Source organism: Trichechus manatus, unplaced genomic scaffold (genome assembly GCF_000243295.1).
Source record: "Trichechus manatus latirostris isolate Lorelei unplaced genomic scaffold, TriManLat1.0 scaffold00112, whole genome shotgun sequence".
Classification (NCBI taxonomy): Eukaryota; Metazoa; Chordata; class Mammalia; order Sirenia; family Trichechidae; genus Trichechus; species Trichechus manatus.
In genome coordinates this window covers 5059426-5082438 of record NW_004444048.1, presented here as the reverse complement: position 1 = coordinate 5082438, position 23013 = coordinate 5059426, and the positions used below count along the sequence as shown (strand labels likewise).

Here is a 23013-nt window from a genome sequence, read left to right as displayed (position 1 = left end):
CTTTGTACATTCTAACAAAGTTATATGGAATGTTCTGTGAGTTAGTGTACCATCAAAATACACTGCCAGCAAAGACTGTAAAGCAGGACACACTTTTTGTGGGGGGGAAGATACAAATTGTTTAAAATTTTCATAATGTTAAGTTGTAAGTAATAAAACGGCAGTTTGTATAATTTTGATAATAAATATTTTGAAAGAAATGTAAAAAAGCCTCATTGTAAAATTTTTATAAAATTGTTTACCAATTATATTGGTACCATAGCAATAAGATGTGTGAGAAGAGTTTTATAACTATAGAAATAAAATTTAAGCTGGAAAAAAATTATAGTTCTTTCAATTTAAGTGTAATTGAAATAATAGAAAGTGAAGGAAATCTGGGGCAGTGTGTTAAAATTTATATTGGTGTCATTAGTACTTCGGGTGTCAAACTGAAGAAAAATAGTAGCATAGGAAGAGCTGTTATACTATTTAAATGTTTTAAAAAGGTTCTGATTAACCTGATACGGGTTAGCAACCAGCTTGCCAAACCACAGCAGCTAACCAGTGCTATAGGCCAGTTGAGTGTTCTGTAGAACGTGGGATTGGAAAGCTGATTCTAACAAAGAAATTGCTAGAATATTAGGCCTGGGGAGGTTGGCAGGTCTGGACCAAGCCACAGTATAAGAAACAAATTTAAAAAATATATATATATATAATGTAGTAGTCTTTGACTGGGATTCTGCATTTATTCATTCAGAAAAAAACCCAAACCCATTGCGATTGATTCTGACTCATAGTGACCCTATAGGACAGAGTAGAATTGTCCCCATAGAGTTTCCAAGGAGTGTCTGGTGGACCTGAACTGCTGACCTTTTGGTTAGCAGCCGTAGTACTTAATCACTGCGCCACCAGGGTTTCCATTTATTTATTCAGTATGTATTTATTGAGCTCCTATGTGCTGATACTGCTTTGGACACTGACACTAGGAAGATGGTGAACAATATAGGCATGGCTCTTGCTCTCAGGGCTTACACTGTAATGAGACACTAAAACAGTTACACAGAAGAGGTACAACATGCAATGAAAATTTATAGTGGTACGGTGGGAGGGTGGAATCTCGGATGCTGGGGAAGAATGTGTCCGGGCATAGACCAGTGATGTGAAACTTGCCTCCCAAAATGGAAGGTGCCAAAAGACCGAAGAAAGAGGTGGGCAATTCCAGTGTGGCAGCAAAGGAGTTTATTAGGGAGAATTTCAGACGAGGTGAGTCCTGGGTGGCTGCAGGACCAAACCAGATCTCTGCACCCTGCAGTGGGAGGGCAGAGGTTTTATAGTGGTGGTGGATAACAGTGGCTACAAACCAGGGGCTTACGTAAGAATGACTCAGCCAACTGTAGTGAACTACATGAGAGAACTCATGTTCGGCCTCATGAAGTCTATTTCCCTCAGATGCCTTCAGGAAATGATATTTAAGCCAAGGCCTGGAGGATGAGTAGGAGCAGCCAAACGAAAATAGGAGTAAACTCTTCCCTTCTCATTATGGAGAGACTTAGCAACTGGAAAGATGGAGCTGTCATCAGCTGAGATGGGGGGAGTATGGAGAGGTGTTGGCAGTAAGACTGGGAGGTCAGCTTTGGATAGCTTAAGTTTGAGATGTCTCTTTGACATCTAAGTGGCTATGTTGAGACCACAGCTGGGATGAGTTTGGAGTTAATGAGAGAGGTCTGTGCTGGAGCTGGAAATTTGGGAGTCATGCAGCATACAGGTAGTATTTAAACTCATGAGATTAGGTGAGATCACCAAGGAAGTGAGTATAGATACAGGATAGGATAGGAATCAGGAATGAGCCCTGTGGGTCTCTAATGTTAAGAGGTGAAAGAGAAGAGCAAAGGAGACTGAGAAGGAGCAGCCAGTGAGGTAGGAGGAAAATGCCCCCTCACATTCCAATTTGAAATTATTCTTCATCAATATTTCACTAAAAAATGTACTTGTTTCACTATGACAGTCAAAAAGGGTAGTAATCACAAAAAATTAAGTTATGGATCTGTGATCTTCCATTTATCATTGAAGCAATTCAGAAATAAAATGTGGAAGTCATCTTGATATTAAAGAATACGTGAATTTGAAAAGAAAGCATTTTATCTGTGAGACTGCATATTTTTAGAATTGTATTTCTGTATATAAAATAAAAAAATAATAGTTGATGATAAGAAAAATCAGCAATAAGTTGCTGGCCAATTACTAAGAAATATGGAGAGAGGCTGTTGTGAATACTAGTTTTGTGGTAAAGAGACAAAATCGTTAAAAATAAACTGTAAGACTCAGCATTGTTTTCAAATTGTAGACTGTACTAAATTTTAATCACTCATCTTTATTGATAAAATAGTTGCCTGTGCAGTACATACTCCCAGACATAAATTTAAGCTTCTGCTTAAGAAAAACAAAAACAAAAGGTATGGGATGGAAAACTGTTGCTACATAACAAAGTAAATGTCTTTAAAACACCAAGACCTTAAAAATTACATCCAAGCAAGAAAACCAAGAATAAATTAACTCTACTTATTTGTTTACAAAAATAATTATCAAGTAATGTTTTATAGTAGAGCTGCCTCAATGAATTGCCTCAGACTGAATCTCAACTGTGTAGCTTATTTTCTTTAATTCTCACTTGGGATAAAAACTATTTGAATGAACTGCCATCAAATTAAGGGATATTTTCTAAAAAGCCAATAGAAAAGTTTAAAAATAAAAAGTCACTTATTTATAAAATATCAATTAAGGCCTCTGAATGAGAAAAGAAATCTATTTAATGTTTGGGCCATTAGCCTTTTTCTATTCAGTCAGCCCTGTCACCCCTTTTCCCCCAAACATAAGATAGAAAAATTCTGAAGTGAAAAGTAGCTTTGAATATTAGCAATATATGAAATTATACATAAAAATTACCACGTGAAGGCATATTTCTTTAACAAATTATACATTCAAAGGTAGAATTTTCTATTTGTGCTAATTTTAATATTTAATATAAATGAATACTGCATTGTTATGCAAATAACGCACACCTTCTATGTTTGTTTACCAACCACACCCTACCCCTCCGCAAGGTATTTCCATAGGCGCGCCGCCAGCCAATTTTTTTCCACATTGCTGTAAAAAAAAATTAGCATGGTATGCTTACCTCAGGGGGGCATGGCTGGCAAACAAACATAGAAGGCGTGTGTTATCTGCATAAAAATACAGTGTATTTAAGCTTATTTGACACTCTTATTCTTTTTATTCTGCAATAAACACAAAATAAGAAAACTTTAGGTTTCAACTGATGTTAAAGCACATTTCTGTACTTAGTGGTCTTTTAAAAATTGATCTACAGAATATTGATATTTTGTTAAAAAAAAAAAATCCATAGATTTCTACCCCCCTGACTAGAAAAATTGTAAGAAAAATCTTATAAGTTATGAGGACCAAAAATTTTTTGAAATTATAATTTACTTTTTCTGTTAGTATTTCTTAAGAGTAATTACTTAAAAAAGAGTAAAGGCCAGGGGAATTCCCAATTTACTATGACATTACCATACTCAGCATGCTATATCAAACATTTGAACTCTGTTAGCTAAATAAGCTACATAATAGCCTTAAAGATCAACCAGAGAAGAAAAAAATCTCGTCTTCATTATTGACTTAGAACCAAAACTTTTTCTTTCAGAGTAGTTTAACCTACTAAATATGTCTCTTAAAAGATCTTCTTTCTTAGAAAGTAGTATTCCTCCTCTTTCATTCCTGAAATATTTCATACACTAAACTAAGTTAAGGAAAATTGTTAGCTAAGTATCAATTCGGGTAAATTAGCTAAAATTAAATCACTTGTTTATGGTGAGTATAAAACATTCTTAAAGCCTTTAAAGCAATTTTCTTTGACAAAAATTTAAATTAACGGGAAGGTGGACAGGCAATCACTAAAGCTGAAGTCTTACAGTACATAAGCCATTTGTTAACTCTGACACCAAACAGGAAGGCTAAAACTTAGGATGAGGATCTATTCACAAAGCCATGGCATAAATTTATATTTTTAAAATGAAATAATTCTATAAATTCCCAAGCACTTACTGGAAATATTCAAGTTTACCCAAATATCATCCAGAACTAGCCAAGAGCACTGATGAAAGCTCTCTACACTCAGCAGTCACTGTGAAAACCCATTATCTGTTCATCAGTTGTAAATAGCTGAACTTCTCCCTTTCGATTATGTTTTGGAATAAAGTCAATGACCATTATATATGCATTTTTTGTTGCTATCTCTTAAAAATGTCATTGCCAGTGTACTGTAAATTGTGTGTGTGTGTGTGTGTGTGTGTGTGTGTGTGTAAAATAAAAGGGTTGACTGAGATTGATTGTTCTGTGACTCAGTCCATTCATTTAGTAGGCCAGTCCCAGTGACCGTTTGGAGCCATTTAAGAGAAGCTCTTCAGCTCTTCCTCAGACTCAGGTCACTATTGGTCACTAATGCTGACAAAGACGTACTTTCCGATACATCATCTTTTCTAAGGTTCAAAAATGATTCTCGAGTTATCTGAAGGATCTCTCTCAAGCCTTTGTTTTCTTGCTATAAGAAGGCAAACAAAAAGATGCAGTCACCAAGGTAGTCATGAGAAGAGTACATACATGTCTTAATAAAAAATAACAAGGTGTGACAAAAATCAAGTTCTATAACTGTCATAAATGTACTAAGGGATATATGCAGTTAATAACTTGAATCCAGACAACTCTTTTTTAAGGACGGTGAAGTCATACGGAGCTCTGGTGGGGCAGTGGTTAAGAGCTCGGCTGCTAACCAAAAGGTGAGCAGTTGGAATCCCATGGGGCAGTTTTACTCTGTCCTATAGGGCGCTATAAGTTAGAACCGACTCAGTTGCAATGGGTTTCATTTTTTTAGGAGTCATATGTTCAACATCTCCCACCACGCTAAAGACTTATTTGTGCATTTGTAATTATAGATGGAATCTCAGAAATTGTTTTAGTTATAATCACATTATAGATGAAGAAATTAACATCCAAGTTGATATTTATTTAAATGCATAAAGCCAGTGAATGATACCCTGGGACTAGAACCTCTTAGTACTTTACTACTTTTAGCACTTTCCTTAATAGCATGGAATGTAGAATAAGCCACCTGGTTTGCTTCCCTTACTGGAATCTGAGAGCAGAAGGGCTGGCTGAGTAGACTGGTATTTTTAAGAAGCAAAATAAGTGATCAAATCTGTCATTGGTAAACAATTTTGCCTTAATTTTTTCTAGATTAGTTACTGTAGGAAATTTGCAGACAGTTAAAAAATAACCTTTTATAAGTATTCTCTACCACTCTGTCTACAGTCTCATTTTCTAAGTTTCAGTGGTATAAAGCAGGAGTCAGAAAACTATGCCCTGGTCCTATTAGTGACCTGTTTTTATAAATTAAATTTTATTGGAACATAGCCATGCCTATTCATTTATTATTGTTTATGCCTGCTTTTGTGTTATATCAGCAAAAGCTGAGTAGTTACAACAGAGACTGTTTGGTTTGCAAAGCCTAAAATAATTATTATCTGGGCCTTTACTGAAAGAGTTTGCCAACCCCTACTTTAAAAAAGGGGAAACATTGTATGCTGAGAGAGAAATCATGCTTTGGCCCTCTATAATTTCACCACCATGGTTTTAAAATGTAGCTTTTAAAGCATAGAAAGTCTATTTTATTAAGTTATTCAACAATGATTTGTTCCTCTGCTATCACAAAATAAAGAACATATGAGACAAAAAGCTTTATATTCCCCAAATAAGAGTGCAAAGAACATTATCTGTGGATTAAAATTTTTTTCTCTGCATCGTCGATCTCTAATGGAATGAACAAATAAAAGGATTTACAAAACTGAAGAAGTATACTCATCTGACAAGATAAAGCAATATAGGATCAGAAAAATCAGTTATCTCAATTACTGATATATTATAAATTACTTCTGATATCAGACTCTTGCATTATTATATAAATAAAGCCCGTTGCCGTTGAGTCAGTTCTGACTCACAGTGACCCTATAGTACAGAGTAGAACTGCCCATAGGGTTTCCAAGGAGCAGCTGGTGGATTTGAACTGCCAACCTTTTGGTTAGCAGCCTGAGCTCTTACCCACTGTGCCACCAGGGCTCCACTATATAAATAGTCTTGCATTATACACCCATGTAACCTAGCATCCAGATTAAGAAAAAGAACATTACTAGTATCCCAGAGTATATGTATTTTTTTAAATGGGATATACTTTCTGGCCTAAGTCTTTGCATAGACAGTTTTCATCTATATTTGCATTTTAAAACTTACTTCAAGTTGAAATATTCGTTCCTGTTCCTTGCAACCCTGCTGTTCATCAATTTCAATGGCTTTCCTCATTACTGCTGCCATTTCAGTTATTTGGTCAACATGTGCTTGTAATTCCTGAAAAATAAAGGGTGGGAGTTGCAAATCAGTGAAATACTTTTGAGTCTTTTTAAAAAAAATCTGTATTGCCACTTAAAATAAATGTTAAGACTCTTACAAGATATCAAACAGATATTTACATGAAAGTCAGTTGAACATGAATGTGCTTTTGAGCTAGGATTTCAGTTAGGACCAGAATTAAGGATAAACACCACAATACAACTAAACCCAGTAACAAGAAAAGTACTAATGATCATTCTTTGCATTCCTTTCATCACATGTGATGAGCAACTTTTTCTTTCTGCATCTACATTTACTATTGGTCAAGGTAATGGGAAAGATAAAAATTGTTGACACAACCTCTCTTCCTCCCTGAAGTCTTGATTTACAAATCTTCTCTGTATTATCCATGCCTGTAAATTAATCTCAATCCAATCTAGAATTTTTCTAGATTATAATTATCTTTGAGAGCAGAAACTGTATCTTCTTTATAATATCTGCCTATTACTTAGTGTTTGGTACATAATAGGTAAAAAATAGAGTAAAATGAACAAAATTCTTCTATTAATATTAAAATATTAAAGGGCCTTCTTTGTAAACAGTTCAAAATATAATTCCAGTATAATATAGACATCTACATTTCTTTGATGCAAGTAGCACAAATTTCTTCCAATGTCATTCCCTCATTCTTTTTGCACACCTGCAATATGCCAGGCACTGTGCCAGGCAATTAAGTCTGTTCAGATATATTCCTAAGGAGCTTACAGTCTATCGAAAGAGACAGACAAAAAAATTGAAAATAACAAACTTGAAAATAATTATTATCTTCTCAACAACTTCTACAGATCATTATTCACTGGCAATCAAGGGATATTACATTAAGGCCAAAACTTCATAAATAACATTAAGTGTCTTAAATAGTTATACATACTCTTTATTTGTAAAAAGGGTTTAAACAGGGCCCAAAATAACACAAAACTAGTAAACTATGAAAGAAATATGATGGGGAAAAATATGAGTATCTTTAACAAACCACACATTCAGTGTCTTCTTAACCAACAAAAATGCAAGCCCTTAGGCTAGTATTATTTGAAACCTATACAATGCTAGTATGCAGGGGGCGGGGAGGGGGAAGGAACAATAAAGCACTTAGTCTGCACTGTCCAATATGGTGGTGCTATTTAAATTTAACTGAAATCAGATACGATTTTTAAAAAATTAAAATTCAGGCCCTCAGTTGCACTAGCCACATTGCAAGTGCTCAATAGCTACATGTGGCTAGTGGCTTCTACATTGGACAGCACACATTCAGAATATTTCCATCATTGCAGACAGTTCTGTTGGACAGACAAGATTAGATTATGGCAGCAAGAATTAAGACAAACACTTGCCATATTATGCAATGGTTAAAAAAAAAAAAATCATTAAAATCCTTCCCACTGTAAAGGAGCCAAAATTTTAAAAGCAAGTAAGTTTAAAAAAAAACCTGCAGCAGCAAACTGAATAAGGGTAATGAGGAAAAAATTTGAATACCAACAGCTTTCTTAATTTAACCTATAGTACTGAACTAAGTTAAAAAACTACATAGGAAGCAAATAATTCTTTGCCTTCAAAATGGAGGGAAACAAGATACCACTAATTTTTTCCAGGACAAAATCATCATGAGTAGGAAAAAAACAACAACAACAAACAAACCAAAAAGACTCTTCTGAGTAGAACAGTTAATGGTTCACTGATGAAAATAACCTCTTTAGACACGGTTCACAGATCTTTTAATGGGCACAAGAGGCCTGTGCTTTAAAAACTGATGTAAAGGCAAGACGTGTCAGCAGCAAAACCCTTGAACTGTCTTGAAATGTCTTTCATTTTGAATTCTGTCTAGGTTTATTTCTACTTTCTGTAATAAAGACCTGTCACAACCGAGAAAAAAAATGAAGACACTGGCAAGAGCACTACTATACTTAATCATACCATCTAAACAAAGGTATTTTTATTTTATTTGTGAACTCATTAAACTAAGGGACTACAAACTATTAAAAATCTGAATTGAACAATTTCATTTAATAGTCTGACTGATCAAAATTTTTATAAAATCAGACTAAAATTACTGCCAAGAACATAGCTTTGATGTCCCAGAAAGAGAATGACTTTAAATTTTAAAGATTACTAAAATTTCACATCAACAGCCAACAAGAGCAAATAAATGAAAAGTTGGGCTAAACAGCCTTTAAAACCTGCAATTATCTAACAAGCTGTATATGATACAATAAACAGAGAATTAATTGACAGATTTAAAGTTTCTACATTGAATATTTTCACTTGGTTTTGACAAGCACAGCATTCTTTTAATTGATTATGTTTATTCCCTAATCTAACCTGGGAGGGAGATTGAATGTAAAAGAACTTTGTTAAAATGGACGCCCCCCTTCCATCCACACCCCAAAAGTTGACTGTTTTATTTTGTGTACATTCTGATTAGCTTCCAAGTGCCTCCTCTCCAGTCCATGTTGAGGTGCTTCAAGGATGTGTCGAGATGCATCAAGGAAGAATCCTTCGGAGATGTTACGATGTACCATGTCAATCTGTAGTACAGAGTCATTATAATGTTAATACGGACATTATCCGTAATTTAAAAACTGAATGAGTGTTAGTTCATGCGTGTTAGCCAATTGTATGAAATGTTTGTTTTTTTAACATTTCCAAAAAGGCATCTGTTCAAAAATAGTGTAAAAATGAATATTTGACAGATACTGAGTTTTTTTCAAAATTTCTTCTGATTTTTAAATGTGTGCTAAAAAACTTCAAGGTGAGGGCAAAATTCTATACTACTGTAGTCTCCAAAGGGGACTTTAAAATGCTTTACTTTTAAAATGCTTTTTACTTCAAAATGCTACTAAGGAATGTAACTAAGTATGTTTGTTACCTCTAAATGTGCTAAAAATTATTTTTGTGTTTAGGAATATCAGCATACTAGTTCCTAAACACTTTCTGGAATTTCATACTTCTATGCCTTTATCATATAAGTGTCTATTCTCAACCACTTCTGCTTATTGACCCCCCCAATAATTAATTTAAGGCTGGATTTAAATGGCTTTTTTTCTCTGACACTTTCCCAGATTCTTCCCATGAGAATTAATCTTTCTTCCCCCACTGCAGTAAGACAATTCATATTGCTGTTATAGAATTTATTAAATCCTACCTTATATTAGACAGTTATATTTGTGTCGGTATCTTGCATTACACTATAAGCTCCTATGGCAGAGTAATGCAATTTATTCATTCATCTTATTATTACCCATAATAACTAACCCAGTGCAAGTGTTAATAAATATTTGTTTAATTGAGGCGAAGTGTCTCCTTTTTGGGAAAAATCAAAATCACAAACATTAATATGTATTAGTGAGAATTAATAACAAGTAACTGAACAGTCATTTTATCGAAGGCAAGGATCAGCACTTAGATGACGAATTCAACCCACATAATGAAAGGAGGTGGTTTACAGCTATTTTAGAAAATGTACAACTTTGCTAATTAATAAAACAGTTCTGGTGAATGTTAAAATCTAGTGATGTGTTTTAGAAAACATTTGCTTGTGTCAAGCTGCTACCAGATAGGGAAAGCAAGCAGTAGTATCTTAATTTTTTTTTTTTTAACCAGGGTATTCTCCCCTTCATATCTTGTATTTTTATTCCTTAGATTCTTAAACATAAGAGTCTTTTGCAATTTCTCAATGTTACATTTATCTTACTAATAATTTTAAGTCAATTCATATTTATACCTTCAAAAAAGCACTGTTAACTATACATTTAAATTTAAATGTTTTTACAATGATCTAATTAACAATAGATATATTTTATGTTCAAAAGTTTTGCCACTTAAAAAAAAGACCAGACTTACTGGTCTGACAGAGACGGGACCAACCCCGAGAGTATGTACCCTGGACACCCATTTAACTCAGTAGTGAAGTCACTCCCGAGGTTCACCCTGCAGCCAAAGATTAGACAGGCCCATAAAACAAAACAAGACTAAATGGACACACTAGCCCAGGGGCAAGGACTAGAAGGAAGGAGGGGACAGGAAAGCTGGTAACGGGCAACCAAAGAGAAGGGGAGAGTGTTGACACATTGTGGGGTTGGCAACCAATGTCACAAAACAATATGTGTATTAACTGCTTAATGAGAAACTAATCTGCTCTGTAAATCTTCATCTAAAACACAATAAAAAAAAAAAGTGCTGCCACTTAAATATCGAAGGATTTCCTTTAGGTAAGGGTGCTGAATAGCATAACTAAACAATATTAAACCCATATTTATTTATTATTTTACTAGTTAACACAAAATGTGCCTACTACTAAGTTTCTTAATACGGAAAGTCATACAAAGAGCTAGTTAATTTACTAGGTCTTGAATTCTAACAGAATTAATAATTAATTTAAAAACACCTATTAGCACCATGATGGAGCCCGGGTGGCGCAGTGGTTAAGAGCTATGGCCACTAACCAAAAGTTCAGTAGTTCGAATCCACCAGCTGCTCCTTGAAAACCCTATGGGGCAGGTCTACTCTGTCCTACAGGGTCGCTATGAGATGGAATTGACTCGACAGCACTGGGTTTGGTTTGGTTTCGTAGCACCGTGATTGAAGAAATATTTTAAATAATCTGAATGTATCTGAAATAAAAATATGCCTTATACTGATTACTATTTCTTAAACAGTATTAAAATTATAACTAATAATAGTTAGCTTACTACTATCCAATACAGATAATGGCCTAGTTACCATCACAATCTATTCCAATATTTTTATTTCACAGCAGCAGTTAAAATGTAGTTTAAAAGAAAACATAAATGGGAAAGGATTTTTCTATTCGTCTTCACAGCAGCTGCCAGCAAACACAGGGACATATACAAACGGAACAGACACAGGGATGACAATAAGTAAGATCAACAACAGAAAAGCCACTAATTTTTAACCACGTTAGCGTGGTCTCTAAAATGGTATTAACTGGTGTTCGATGGAGAAAGAGGGAGCAAAATTTTAATATGCTGGTTCTTTTTCCTCTCCCCAAATCCATGATCTTCCCATTATAAACAGAATAATTTATAATTCGGAAGAATTAGTCTCATTCAGAAAATAATCTTTAAAAAAATCAACATTTAGCTGCTTTCAGATTTTAAAAAGTATTCAGTATTTTTTGTTTTTGCAACAGATATCAAAACGAATTTATTAAAAGAAATATTTCTTAAAAGCAGATAACATTACAAAAATAATTTTGAAATTGAACAGACTTACCGATACTTCCCAAATAAAGTTCATGTTTGAATATCTATGAAAGCTACTAGAGAACAATGGTAGTTAGAAAAGGATATACCACAAAAAAGAATGGAATAAAACAGAAAAGGTCAGTTAAAAAGATAGAGTATTTCAACAGCATGTTTAAATGGCATTACTAGACAACTGTGATTTTTCTTTTTTTAAATCTGAACACAAGTTAACCTATTGTCCCTTGTTTCCATTTCAAGTTATATTTATAGAATGGATTACCTTGGAGTGCTGCTCTTTTAGCTTCATTATTATACCTGGATCATCTTTTTTGCTTGCCATTAGCAGTCTGAACATTTGTTCTCGATACTTGCTCATTATAAGTTCCAAAGCAGACTGATGCTCTTCCAGGGATGTACGCAATTCTATCAAAAATAACAGTATCAAACTTGTGTTAAAGGTACACAAATATTCTTTTCCATATTAAATTTAATTTCTAATAAAAGCAACTTAAATAAATAAAGTATTTATTTAAAAAAACATGGTACAAAAATCTAGCCATATAAAAATAAAGGATACCAAATCATGTCCCTTAAATGACCATTTTAACTCATTTTTTTGAGAATCATTTCAACAAACATTTACTGAAGAGCAATTAAGTATCATACAATGTTCTGTATTAGGAATATCAAACGGCCATGGAGCTCAGAGTCTTGTAGAGAAAAAAAGAGAATTACATATAATTATAAATAACTATAATACAACGTAGTACATACAGACCAGAACTCTACTAAAATACATATAAGGGAAATTTGTGGAGAGAAACTGGTGAAACCTTCACAGAAGTATAATACTGAGATGATCTTGAGTTCCCTGAAGAGAAAAAAGAAGGAAAGAGCATTCCAGGTAGGGAGGTACAAAAGAGGATGACATGTTTAGGACCTAGTTTGGGATGGCAAGAGCAAAGGGTTCACAGAGAAGAGCGCTAAGGGGAGAAACAAGAAAGGAAGGCTGGAGATTGAATAACTCTGTGTAAGGAAATAAGGATACAATGAAGGTTCTTAGGCATAAGAATATCTTCATCAGATTTATTTTTAAAAAAGCCAATCTGATACTTCTGTTGAAGATGGGTTGAAGAGAGAAAAGAGGCTGGAATCAGGCAGAACATATAGGAACGTGTACGCAAGAGAATATGACCATCTAAACTGGGGGACAAAGCAGTGGGCATGGAGAATAACCTTGAATTATTTCATAGGTAAGAACAATAGGGCAAATTGGATAATGAGGATGAGAATCCAGAATGATTCCAATGAAGACAAACACTGATATACAGGACAAAATAAAGAGCAATCAATGTGATACAGGCATATGGACTAGAAATGGGATTAATGTCAAAAGTAACTTTTGATAGCTGGCTGTTTTTCCAGTTTTTGAAAATATCAACTGGTCCTAAACACAGGCTGGTTCCAAACATACAGTCAGTTTCATTTTACATTTAACAAAGAAGTCTAATTTCATATGAATAGTACAACTGCAGATTATAGAGTTCTTGTTTGATTTACTATGAATAGTAACTATATATCTTGCCTTTGTTTTCCTGTTGTAATTCTCTGATTTGTCTGTTTTCTTGCTGGATTCCCATAACTAATGTGGACCGTGGTCGGTGTCTTGCAACTTCATTAAGTTCTTGAATTTCTTCCTGGTACTAATGAAAAGATTACAAAAGAACATTTGGGGAGAAAATATTTGCAAATCATGTACCTGATAAAAGTCTAGTATATAAAGAATATATAAAGAACTCATAACAATAAAGACAAATAACCCAATTAGAAAATGGGCAAAGGATTATTAATAGACATTTGTTCAAAGAAGGTATAAAAATGTCCAATAAGCACATGAAAAGATGCTCAACATCTTTCATTAGTCATTAGGAAAATGCAAATCAATGCAACAATGGGATTCTAATCGACAACCACTAGGATGGGTACAATCAAAAAGATAATAACAAGCGTTGGAAAGGTTGTAGACAAATTGGAATACTTATACAATGCTGGTAGGAATGATTGTAGCTGCTCTGGAAAACAGTTTGGAAGTTCCTCAAAAAGTTAAACATCGAATTACCATATAACCCCACAATTCCACTCCTAGGCATATACTCCAGAGAACTGAAAATATGTTCTCACAAAACCTTGTACATGAATGTTCATAGCAACATTATTCATAATAGTCAAAAAGTGGAAAAAACTGAAATGTCCATCAGCTGATGAATGGATAAACAAAATGTGGTATATCCATAAAATGGAATGTTAATCAGCATTAAAAAAAAAAAATGAGTAGTAACATATGCTACAACATGGATAAGCCTTAAAAACATTATGCTGTGTGAAAAAAGCCAAGCACAAAAGGTCACACATGATATAATTCCATTCATATGAAATGTCTAGAATGGGTAAATCTACAGAGACAGAAAGATTAGTGGTTGCCAGGGATTGTGTGGAGGGGGGGAACAGGGAGTGACTGCTAATGAATGGATACTGGGTATTTTCAGGGGGAGAGGAAAATTTTCTAAAATAAGATAGTGGTTATGGTTGTACAATCTTGTGCATACACTAAAAACCACTGAATTGTACATTTCAAAAGGGTGAATTTTATGGTATGTGAATTATATCTCAATAATTAAAAAAGAACATTTACAAAAGAAATGCAAAATTATTTAGCATTGCAGTTTTTTTTTCCCAAATAAATGAGACTCTAAAACTGCACTTCTTTATTTTCAAGCCATTTTAATGAGCCATTCAGTAATGCATTCATTATAACATTCCTGGTTCTTGTACCTTCAGATGTCAAACTTTTTTTTTTTTTTTTAATAATTCAATACCAGATATAACTTCATTGGAGTGTCTGAATCAAGCTGGACAGTTAGGGAGGAATGTAATCTGTTTAGGTCAACACATTTGCAAAACAAAAGAAATAAACTTCCTCCACTATTCCCAATAGTTTTGTTAAAAGCAGTATCCCAGGACGGCTTCCTTTTATAAAATGTATGAGTTTCAATAGAGTTGACTGTGGAACATACATTTTCCCCCACTGAATTCCATCATAATGTCAGAGATTTTATAATTCTCTTAAAGTTAAAAACTTGTATCAGTGGAGGGTTTAAAAGATGGCCCACTGGAAGTTGTGAAGTACAACAATGAGTAAGCACGGCAAGAAGTGAAGCCCTCTTCAGTTCTTCTTTAATTGGCAGCATTAAATAAATAGGAAGCAAGCAGGGATGCAATAGCTGCACAAAGTGTAAACCAGATATTGTCTTGCATCGTTTTCAAAAACCATTTTTTTTGTTAAACAGCATTACCTAAGTACTTTTACAAAGAAAAAATGTAAATATTTCTATATTGTGAAAATATGTAACAATGTCAACACTAGTAAAAGGTACGATCTGGCTTTTGTCAAATGTATTCAGACCTAACAAATTCATTTTTTTTCTAAACTCAAATGCGTATCTGTTAGAAAATAAGTGGTCAAATCTACAGGTTCAAAATATATATACACACACACACACACACATATATATCACCTAAACATAAGAAAATCATGCTCTAAAGTAAAACTGGAATATGCAAGTTAGGCTACTTCTGAATTTCAAAGAACACTGAAAATATAACTAGATAATAATTAAGCAGCAATTTATGATTCAAGCAATACATAATTACCAATGACTGCTTTTTATTAAATGGAACAAACAAGAAAGAAAATTGAACCTGTTTCATTGCTTCTACTCGCTTGTTGAGAGCAGTGGTTTGCTCAATAAGAGATTCTGCAGCATCATCATGATCTCTCAATCTTTCAACAAGGGCTTTAGCATCAGCAAGCGCCTTCTCAATTGTGCAACTCATTTCTAAAGGAATATCTATAAAGTTAAAATCAGGACTCAAAACAAAGTCAACATGTCATTAGTCTCATATTAACACAGATGCTTCTTAAACTACATTTGTTACAGTACGTAAGACAATTTCAGAAGCCTTCATTTAGGGTTACGTTAAACAAAGATTCAAAATTGTAAACTAAATAAAGATAAAAAAATAAACTTAAAACAAGGTTTAAACAGTATTCTGCGGTAGACCCAACAGCTGAAGCAAAGAGAATATTGTCCTGTTTTTTATAAGTGGGTTCAAACCTGAATTAGGGGATTTAATCAGAATAAATTAAAATATAAAACTGTCAATTTAGAAAATAGCCAGCAGGTGACTAGGCATTTCTAGAGACCTTTAAGAAGTAAGCAATCTGGAAATTAATATAATTTCTTGCTATGTAAATAAAACTACCAAAAAGGGCTGTATTCTAAGATATGGGAGCTATAAAAAACCCAAAACTGTTGCTGTTTCGTAGATTCCGACTCACAGCGACCCTACAGGACACAGCAGAACTGCCCCATGGACTTTCCAAGGAGAACCTGGTGGATTCGAACTGCCAACCTTTTGGTTAGCAGCTGTAGCTCTTAACCACTACGCCACCACGGTTTCTTTGGGAGCTACAGATAAGGGTATTTGTAAATATGACAACGAATAGCCTATATCGGCTAAAACACACGACAGCGATCCAAAATCTGCCTAAAGATGCTCCTCCAAGGGAGACGTTAGTACCCAACAACGCCCTATCCGTCCTCTAAACTTCCGTGGGGAATTATCTATATAGATGGACAACTAATACAACTTTCTTGCTTATATCTCTGATTAATTATTCTATTATAGAACACCCGATTCTTCAGAGTAAAATTTTAAAGTTTTTTGTAAAGCAAAAAAGGGCAAAATGACTTACAAGTAAAAAATTTAGAAACATAAAAAAATGTCATAAAAATGGTTGAGCAAATGGTGAAAGAAGATAATAAGAGACAAATTTGAGTTTAAACTGTAAAAGATGAGAGAAAATAAGCAACTTTATTTACCTTGGTTTAGTAGAATAACTCAAGTAGTGGCAATCTGTAATAGTTCTAGGACTCAACCTGTAAATGATAATTTTGGGACTGCTATCAGAATACATCTTTTTTTTCCTCTCTGTAATCCAACATCTACAAATTTAATAAATAGGCTCTGCTTCCAAATACACTGAGACTCCTACATATGATCAGAGAGCTGATCTAGGCACTATTAATTCCAGAAGTTACCCACCCCCCCTCAGCCCAGAAAAACAAACCTATGCTCCCAGAAACCCTGGACATAGATTAATTGGAACAGAGCCCTGATAGATTCTTCTTAGATAATTATAAATTTTTTTTATACAAACATGAAAAGAATTTGGTCTTTCTCCCTAGCTCATGGGAGGTAATTTCTAAACCTTTGGAATTTCACCAGTGATTGAAGTCTTTGTTATTCAGAGGGGAGCTCCAGACCACACTTGCCTAACAAGTAATGCTAAAGGGGGGTTGGCCTCAGGGGAAGGGGGCTGAAGGTTGAGTTCAACGACTTGGACAATGATTCAATCAATCATGCTTACATAATAAAGTCTCAATAAAAACTCTGTACACTAGCTCAGAGAGCTTCCTGGTTGGTGAAAAAACATCAGTGTTTGTGAGGGTGACACATCCCTTTTTGGGACACGGAAGCTCCACACTGAGGACCCTCTCCGATCTCGCCCTATGTGTCTCATTTTCCTGGTTGGTGAAAAATTATCAGTGCTTGTGAGGGTGATACACCCCTTTTTGGGACACTGAAGCTCCACATTGGGGGCCCTCTCAGATCTCACCCTATGTGTCTCATTTGTATTATTTTTGCTATAATAAAACTATAATCATAAGTATAGTGTTTTCCTGATTTCTGTGTCATTTTAGCAATTTATGGAACTGAGGGGGTAATGAGAATCTCTGAATTTGTAGTCAACAGGTCAGAAGTGAGAGGGGCCCTGGGAACCCCCAAGCTTACAGCCGGCATCCTGAGGTGGTAGTTGTTGTTAGGTGCTGCCTAATTGATTTTCGACTCATACCGACCTATGTGAGAGAGAACTGCCCCATAGGATTCTCTAGGCTGTCACCTTTATGGAAGGAGCCCTGGTGGCACAATGGTTAAGCACTCATCTACTAACCGAAAGGCTGGCAGTTCAAACCCACCAGCTGCTCAGAAGAAAAGACCTAGCAATCTGCTGCCATAAGGATGGCAGCCTAGAAGAACCTATGGGGCAGTTCTACCCTGTCATATAGGGTTGCTATGAGTCAGAATCAACTTGATGGCACACAACAACAACAATCTTTAAGGAAGCAGATCGCCAACTCTTTCTCCCACAGAGCCGCTGGGTGGGAAATTCCAAGTTTATAGCCATCAGGTCAGAAGCGAGAGTGTCACGAGAATCCTTAAGCTTACCGCTGGCGTCTGAAGTCTTGGGCAGACGTGCACTCTGGACGACCGTGCCCTTTAACTTGTGAGATATGAACTAGCTGTGGTGGTTAGGGTCAGAGAAGTACTGCATTTGCAGTTGGTATATTTAGAGTTAGAGTTGGTGTTTGCTACAGAAGGCACACACACAGGCAGCCAATACAGTAGGAAATACAATCGAACAGTATTTTAGCTGTTATGAGAATTGTGGTTTTTCAACAGGGGACTCTTCCAACTCATCTGTAATATAAACATACTACTACTAGTACATATACCTAAACCACAGAGAGGCAGCTCTATAAAATCCATTTGGAAATATTTAAAAAGTCCTTTATAAAAAATGTTTAGCCCTTAATGTTTTTAGTCCTCTCAAAAGCATTATGATGAGTGACAGAAGATTGTCTCAAAATGTTACTTATCGTTTCAATATATCTGACACTGTAGAAACACAAAACTATAGGGAGGGACAGGAGATCAGTGGTTGTCAGGAATTAGGGGTGGAAGAGGGTGTGACTACAAACTGCTCTGAATACTTATTGTAGTGATTGTTACATGAAACTGTATATATGTTAAAATTCATAAACCAGTATTACAAAAAAGGACAATTTTACAGTATGTTAATTAAAAAAAATCATTCCCCATCCCCAAGGCCTTGCCTTCACATACTGGCTTTTGATTCATCTGCTGTTTATTTGCATGTATGGTATAAGGTAGGTATCTAATTATATTTTCTTTTTCTTATGGGACAACCAGTTGACCCAGTACCACTTACTGGGTAGTACATTTTTCCACCACTGATTTTTAACACCATACCTGTCATATGTTGTTTCCATAAACATATGGGTCTTTTTCTGGGGTCTCTATTCTATCTCTGGGTCTATTTATCTATTTCTACATCAATACCACACTGCCTCAATTGCTGTAATTGTAAAATAAACTCTTGCTATCTGCTATGGCAAGTCACCTTTTTTCTTCAAAATTGCTTTACTCATTCTTAGCCTTTTCTAGAAGCTAATTTAATCCAAATGATCTCTATTGAGTACCCTAGAGTAAAATTAAACTGCTAGGTAATAGTTTTAATTCAAACTGATGGTAGCCTTCTGAACCCGAGAAATACTACCTTAAATATAAGAGAGTATTTTTGGTCAATACAGCTACCCTGTTAGTCAACGAAGCAGATGTTTACTCCCATTTTACCAATGAGGAGATAGTTGCAGGAATTCCAAATGTAAGGAGCCAAATAACAGGGCCACACAGCAAGGAAGGAAGCCAAGCTAGCCGTAGAAATAGAACTCCTGATCCCCAAGCTAGTGCTGTATTCACTAGCCAAGTTGGATCACCAAGGCCCTGTTTGCTTTTACCTACATAAAAACCATCTTAGTCTCCCCCACCCCCCATGGAAAAAGAAAGCAAATTCCATGACCCTACTCCATCATGGGGCGGGGGTTTCATGATATTACAGAAACTGCATTTCAAGCCAGCCACAGAATATGAATGGAAGTGTAAATAAAATGAAAAATAAACATTTCAAATATGTTTCCCTACAACTAATAAAAGTCTAGCATCCATTTTAATTAGGCATTATGATTAATTACAAGATCAGTGAATGTTTACTGATAGGATTTTTGAAATTACAATTAACACCTACTTAAAAAAAAATTCTCTCTCCAGATTGCATAATGAAATATTACTATCAAAACGAACTATATGTAAAATTATTTTGTAATTATAAAAACATACTCATGGAAAAGAATTATAAACAGCAGGTAACTCAAAGTATAATTTTATTAGTACTTCAGAAAAACAGTGACACTGAGTTTCTAAGGATCTGCATGTTCATTTCCTGTATTTGAAACTCCACAGAAAAAAATTAAATGTTTTATAATACGCATTTACTTTACCACCTATTTTAAAACCCATTATGGCTTTCCCCTCCTTTTTTGGCCAGGGGAAAGAGACTAACTAGAGTGGAAGGAAGATTGTTTTCCAAACTTTCTAACGAGTTTTAATTAAAAAAAAAAAAAAAGACTCCAGTAAACAGTACTCTCAATTTATCTACTTTTTTATATTGCCTGTCTTAAAGAGTCACAGTGTATTTACATACATTATTTTTTTTAAAGATAGACCCAATTTACAAGTTTTGTTTTTTTTTTTTTAAAAAAGCAGGGTTCTTTTTTCTTGCTGCATTAGCCACATTCTTGCCCACTTTATAACCCAAAACAGTCAGACTTCCTGGCACAGGGTTCAGAACATTCTGCTTATGATAAAAGAGAAACCACTACCCACCCAATACAGCAATTGCCAGCTGCTTAATTTTTATTTTGGTTAAGAAAAATTTAAAGAAATTCAAATCACTCTTCTTTTTTCATTTATCCATAATCTACTACTGAATAGCTGAACCTACACAGAAATATTGTGACCACTGATATACCACAGATGTACCTGTAAGTGCCAAGACTCTTGTTTAGTTTAAAATGTTTTCTTGAGTTGTTCAGGCAAGTGCTTCTAATGTTAATTACAAAAAAGAAAAAAGAAAACCTGTTGGCATTGAGTCGGTTCCGACTCATAATATTAACTGACAAATAGAAACAGCTAACTAAAAATTTGACATAGCTATAGCTTTCATAGGAACTTACAATCTAAAGAGATCAAGAGTGCATGAAATTATATTTAAAGCACTTTATACAGATATATCATTGTATCTGAAACCACATAAAATTTTCAGTGTCCTTGAAAATGGTGGAATGTGCACGGTTGCAGCTTACGAAGAAAATCAACTTTTAAAGTTGGAATGAAAAGAATTTGGAAGTAAGGGCACTGGAGAATTTTTTTTTTTTTTTAATTATACCTGCTCCCTTAGAATTGTGTCTAAATATAATTGTATATACGTATGTTCAAACAGGTATGACAATTCAAGAAGGAACTTAATCTAAATCAGTTATTTCTAATTTATGGGCCAAGGAATCAATGGAAGAGGTGCGTGAACGCATATTCACCAAGCATTGACTGTAGTCTAAAACATTTTTTCCCCACACATGCCCCACCATTTTTCAAATATAGACAGATACTAAACCAAAAAAATCCACTGCCGTTGAGTCAATTCTGACTCATAGCGACCCTATAGGACAGAGCAGAACTGGCTCTAGACAGATACTAGTGTAACAAAATACAAAATCATATAAAAATATAGTTTTTTTTGGGGGTGGGGGAATTAAGCATAATCTCAATAAATAAATACTGAAAAGTAAAATTACTTGTGTTAGGGTGCAAGTTTCCTCATATTCAAAAAAGGTCGGGAGCCTTTAAGCTACTACACAAAGTTGCTTCTCGCTCTAAAATTCTATGACTTCAAGGGCGCTAAGGACTTCCATGGTAAATTCTTTATAACTATTACATTTTAAATATGCATACACATATAAATATAAATAATGTCTGCTATGTGCCAAGTATTGGAGGCTAGGTTTTATTACAATGAATAAGACATGATTCTAGCCTCAAGCTCAAATAGGCAGGAGAGACAGATACATGGACAAATAAGACAACCTAAAAATACTGCAGAACTACTATGTTTCAAGGGCTTTAGGAGCATAGTGGGTGTTATCGATGTCACCTACAGGAGTCAGAGAAGACCAAACCAAACCAAACCTGCTGCCATCGAGTCGATTCCGACTCTTATGGCTATGAATTGGGTCTTGACAGATAAAGCAGAGAAGGAACAGAAAACCTTCTAGACAAATGGAACAGCACACACAAGGGCAAAAAGTTGTGCAAGTGCATGGCATGTTTGGCGAAACAACCGCAGTATGGTATAGTAGGATATTAAGGAGAAGCAATATGAGACTGAACAGGTAAAATGGACTGGAACAGGTCGTAAAGGGTCCTAAATGGTATGCTTAACAATGAGGACTTGAGTCTGTCAGCAACACGGTTATTGAAAGAGTTTAAGCCAAGGAGTGATATAAACAGATATGTTTCCAGAATGGTAGTTTTATGGGAAGAGGACGTCAGAACGAAATGAAGACGGTGGGGAACCAGCTGGGTGGCAACTGCAATAATACTGGTGAAAGAAGACATAGTAATGTAGGGCAATGTGAGTGAAAATGAAGTGTCAAAAGGACAGCGCTCGGGTTTCTGGATTGGACAGCAGCAAGGATACTGGTACGATTATTAGTAAAGGGATACAAAAGAAAGGTAGGAGACAACCAGGAAATGAGTAGTATCCCTTCGAGGGCACTGCCAAGAAAGATGGTATGGTTATCTGTGAAAAAAAAAAAAAAACAGGAAAAAAGGAGTATCCCTTGAAACACACACACTTTGAAGAAAGAGGGAATGGTTATCCATGTCAAATGCTGCAAAGAAAGAACTTGACAACTAAAAAGGGTCCCTCTTCGCTGAAGCCCCACCCCCGTCCCCCCCGGAAATGGTTGCGTTTCCAGGTGGGTAAGGAAGGGAAAAACCAGATACGAAAGGGGTGTTTACAGCGTTAGGGACAAGAATCTTCATTAAACACTTTTCGCACCTCAATTCCGGCAAGAGGAGCTCAGAGCTGAGAACGGGGAGAGGAATCCGGCTCCCAGGAGTGGGGAGCCTGCGATGGAAGGCAGCTAAGGCCGGGCGGCAGGTAGTTCAGTTGTGCAAAACCCCGGATGCAGCCCAGGGGAAGAAAGCTTCTGACTGGCCTACGCCCGCTCCCGTCCCTGAATTTATTCCACTTACTCCGGTCTCTAACCCTCGCAGCAGTCAGCTGTAGAAATTAAGGACTCAAAGTCTCTGTCAACGGAGACCCATATAGAAGAGACTCCAAGCACCTGTCCAGCTTCTTCAGCAAGCAGACGCAGAACCGGATAGAGTTAGCGGAAGGGCACTACAGAGGTTGCCAAGCCTAGCCCGATCACTGGCCCGGGAGAACCTCCGCTGACGGCCTCCGATAAGCGCTATGTGAGCGCCCCAACCTCGCGATAGTTCCTTCCTCTGG

General features: G+C 35.5%; 2 protein-coding genes across 8 annotated transcripts in view; one reads left to right on the top strand and one right to left on the bottom strand.

Moving 5' to 3' along the window:
* The window catches only part of TM7SF3 (transmembrane 7 superfamily member 3), a 41408-nt gene extending 32603 nt beyond the window's left edge, over positions 1–8805 (top strand). Inside the window, exon 12 of the mRNA XM_023738040.1 lies at positions 8297–8805. Coding sequence (XP_023593808.1) covers positions 8297–8349 — 53 coding nt within the window. The 3' untranslated portion in view covers positions 8350–8805. The remainder of the gene's footprint in view (positions 1–8296) is intronic.
* Positions 869–23013, bottom strand: FGFR1OP2 (FGFR1 oncogene partner 2). Of its 7 annotated transcripts, none has more exons than XM_004383596.2 (8): positions 22755–23013; positions 16619–16675; positions 15435–15571; positions 13261–13378; positions 11956–12098; positions 8883–8996; positions 6319–6432; positions 869–4576 (listed from the first exon to the last, which is right to left on the bottom strand). In XM_004383596.2, the coding sequence occupies exons 3-8, from the start codon at positions 15567–15569 to the stop codon at positions 4439–4441; spliced, it is 762 nt and encodes a 253-aa protein (XP_004383653.1). In that variant the 5' UTR covers positions 15570–15571; positions 16619–16675; positions 22755–23013; the 3' UTR covers positions 869–4438. The 7 variants fall into 7 exon arrangements, with proteins under 7 accessions (XP_004383653.1, XP_023593816.1, XP_023593811.1 ...); XM_023738048.1 differs by having other exon boundaries at positions 22847–23013; XM_023738043.1 differs by having other exon boundaries at positions 15435–15583; positions 22755–23012.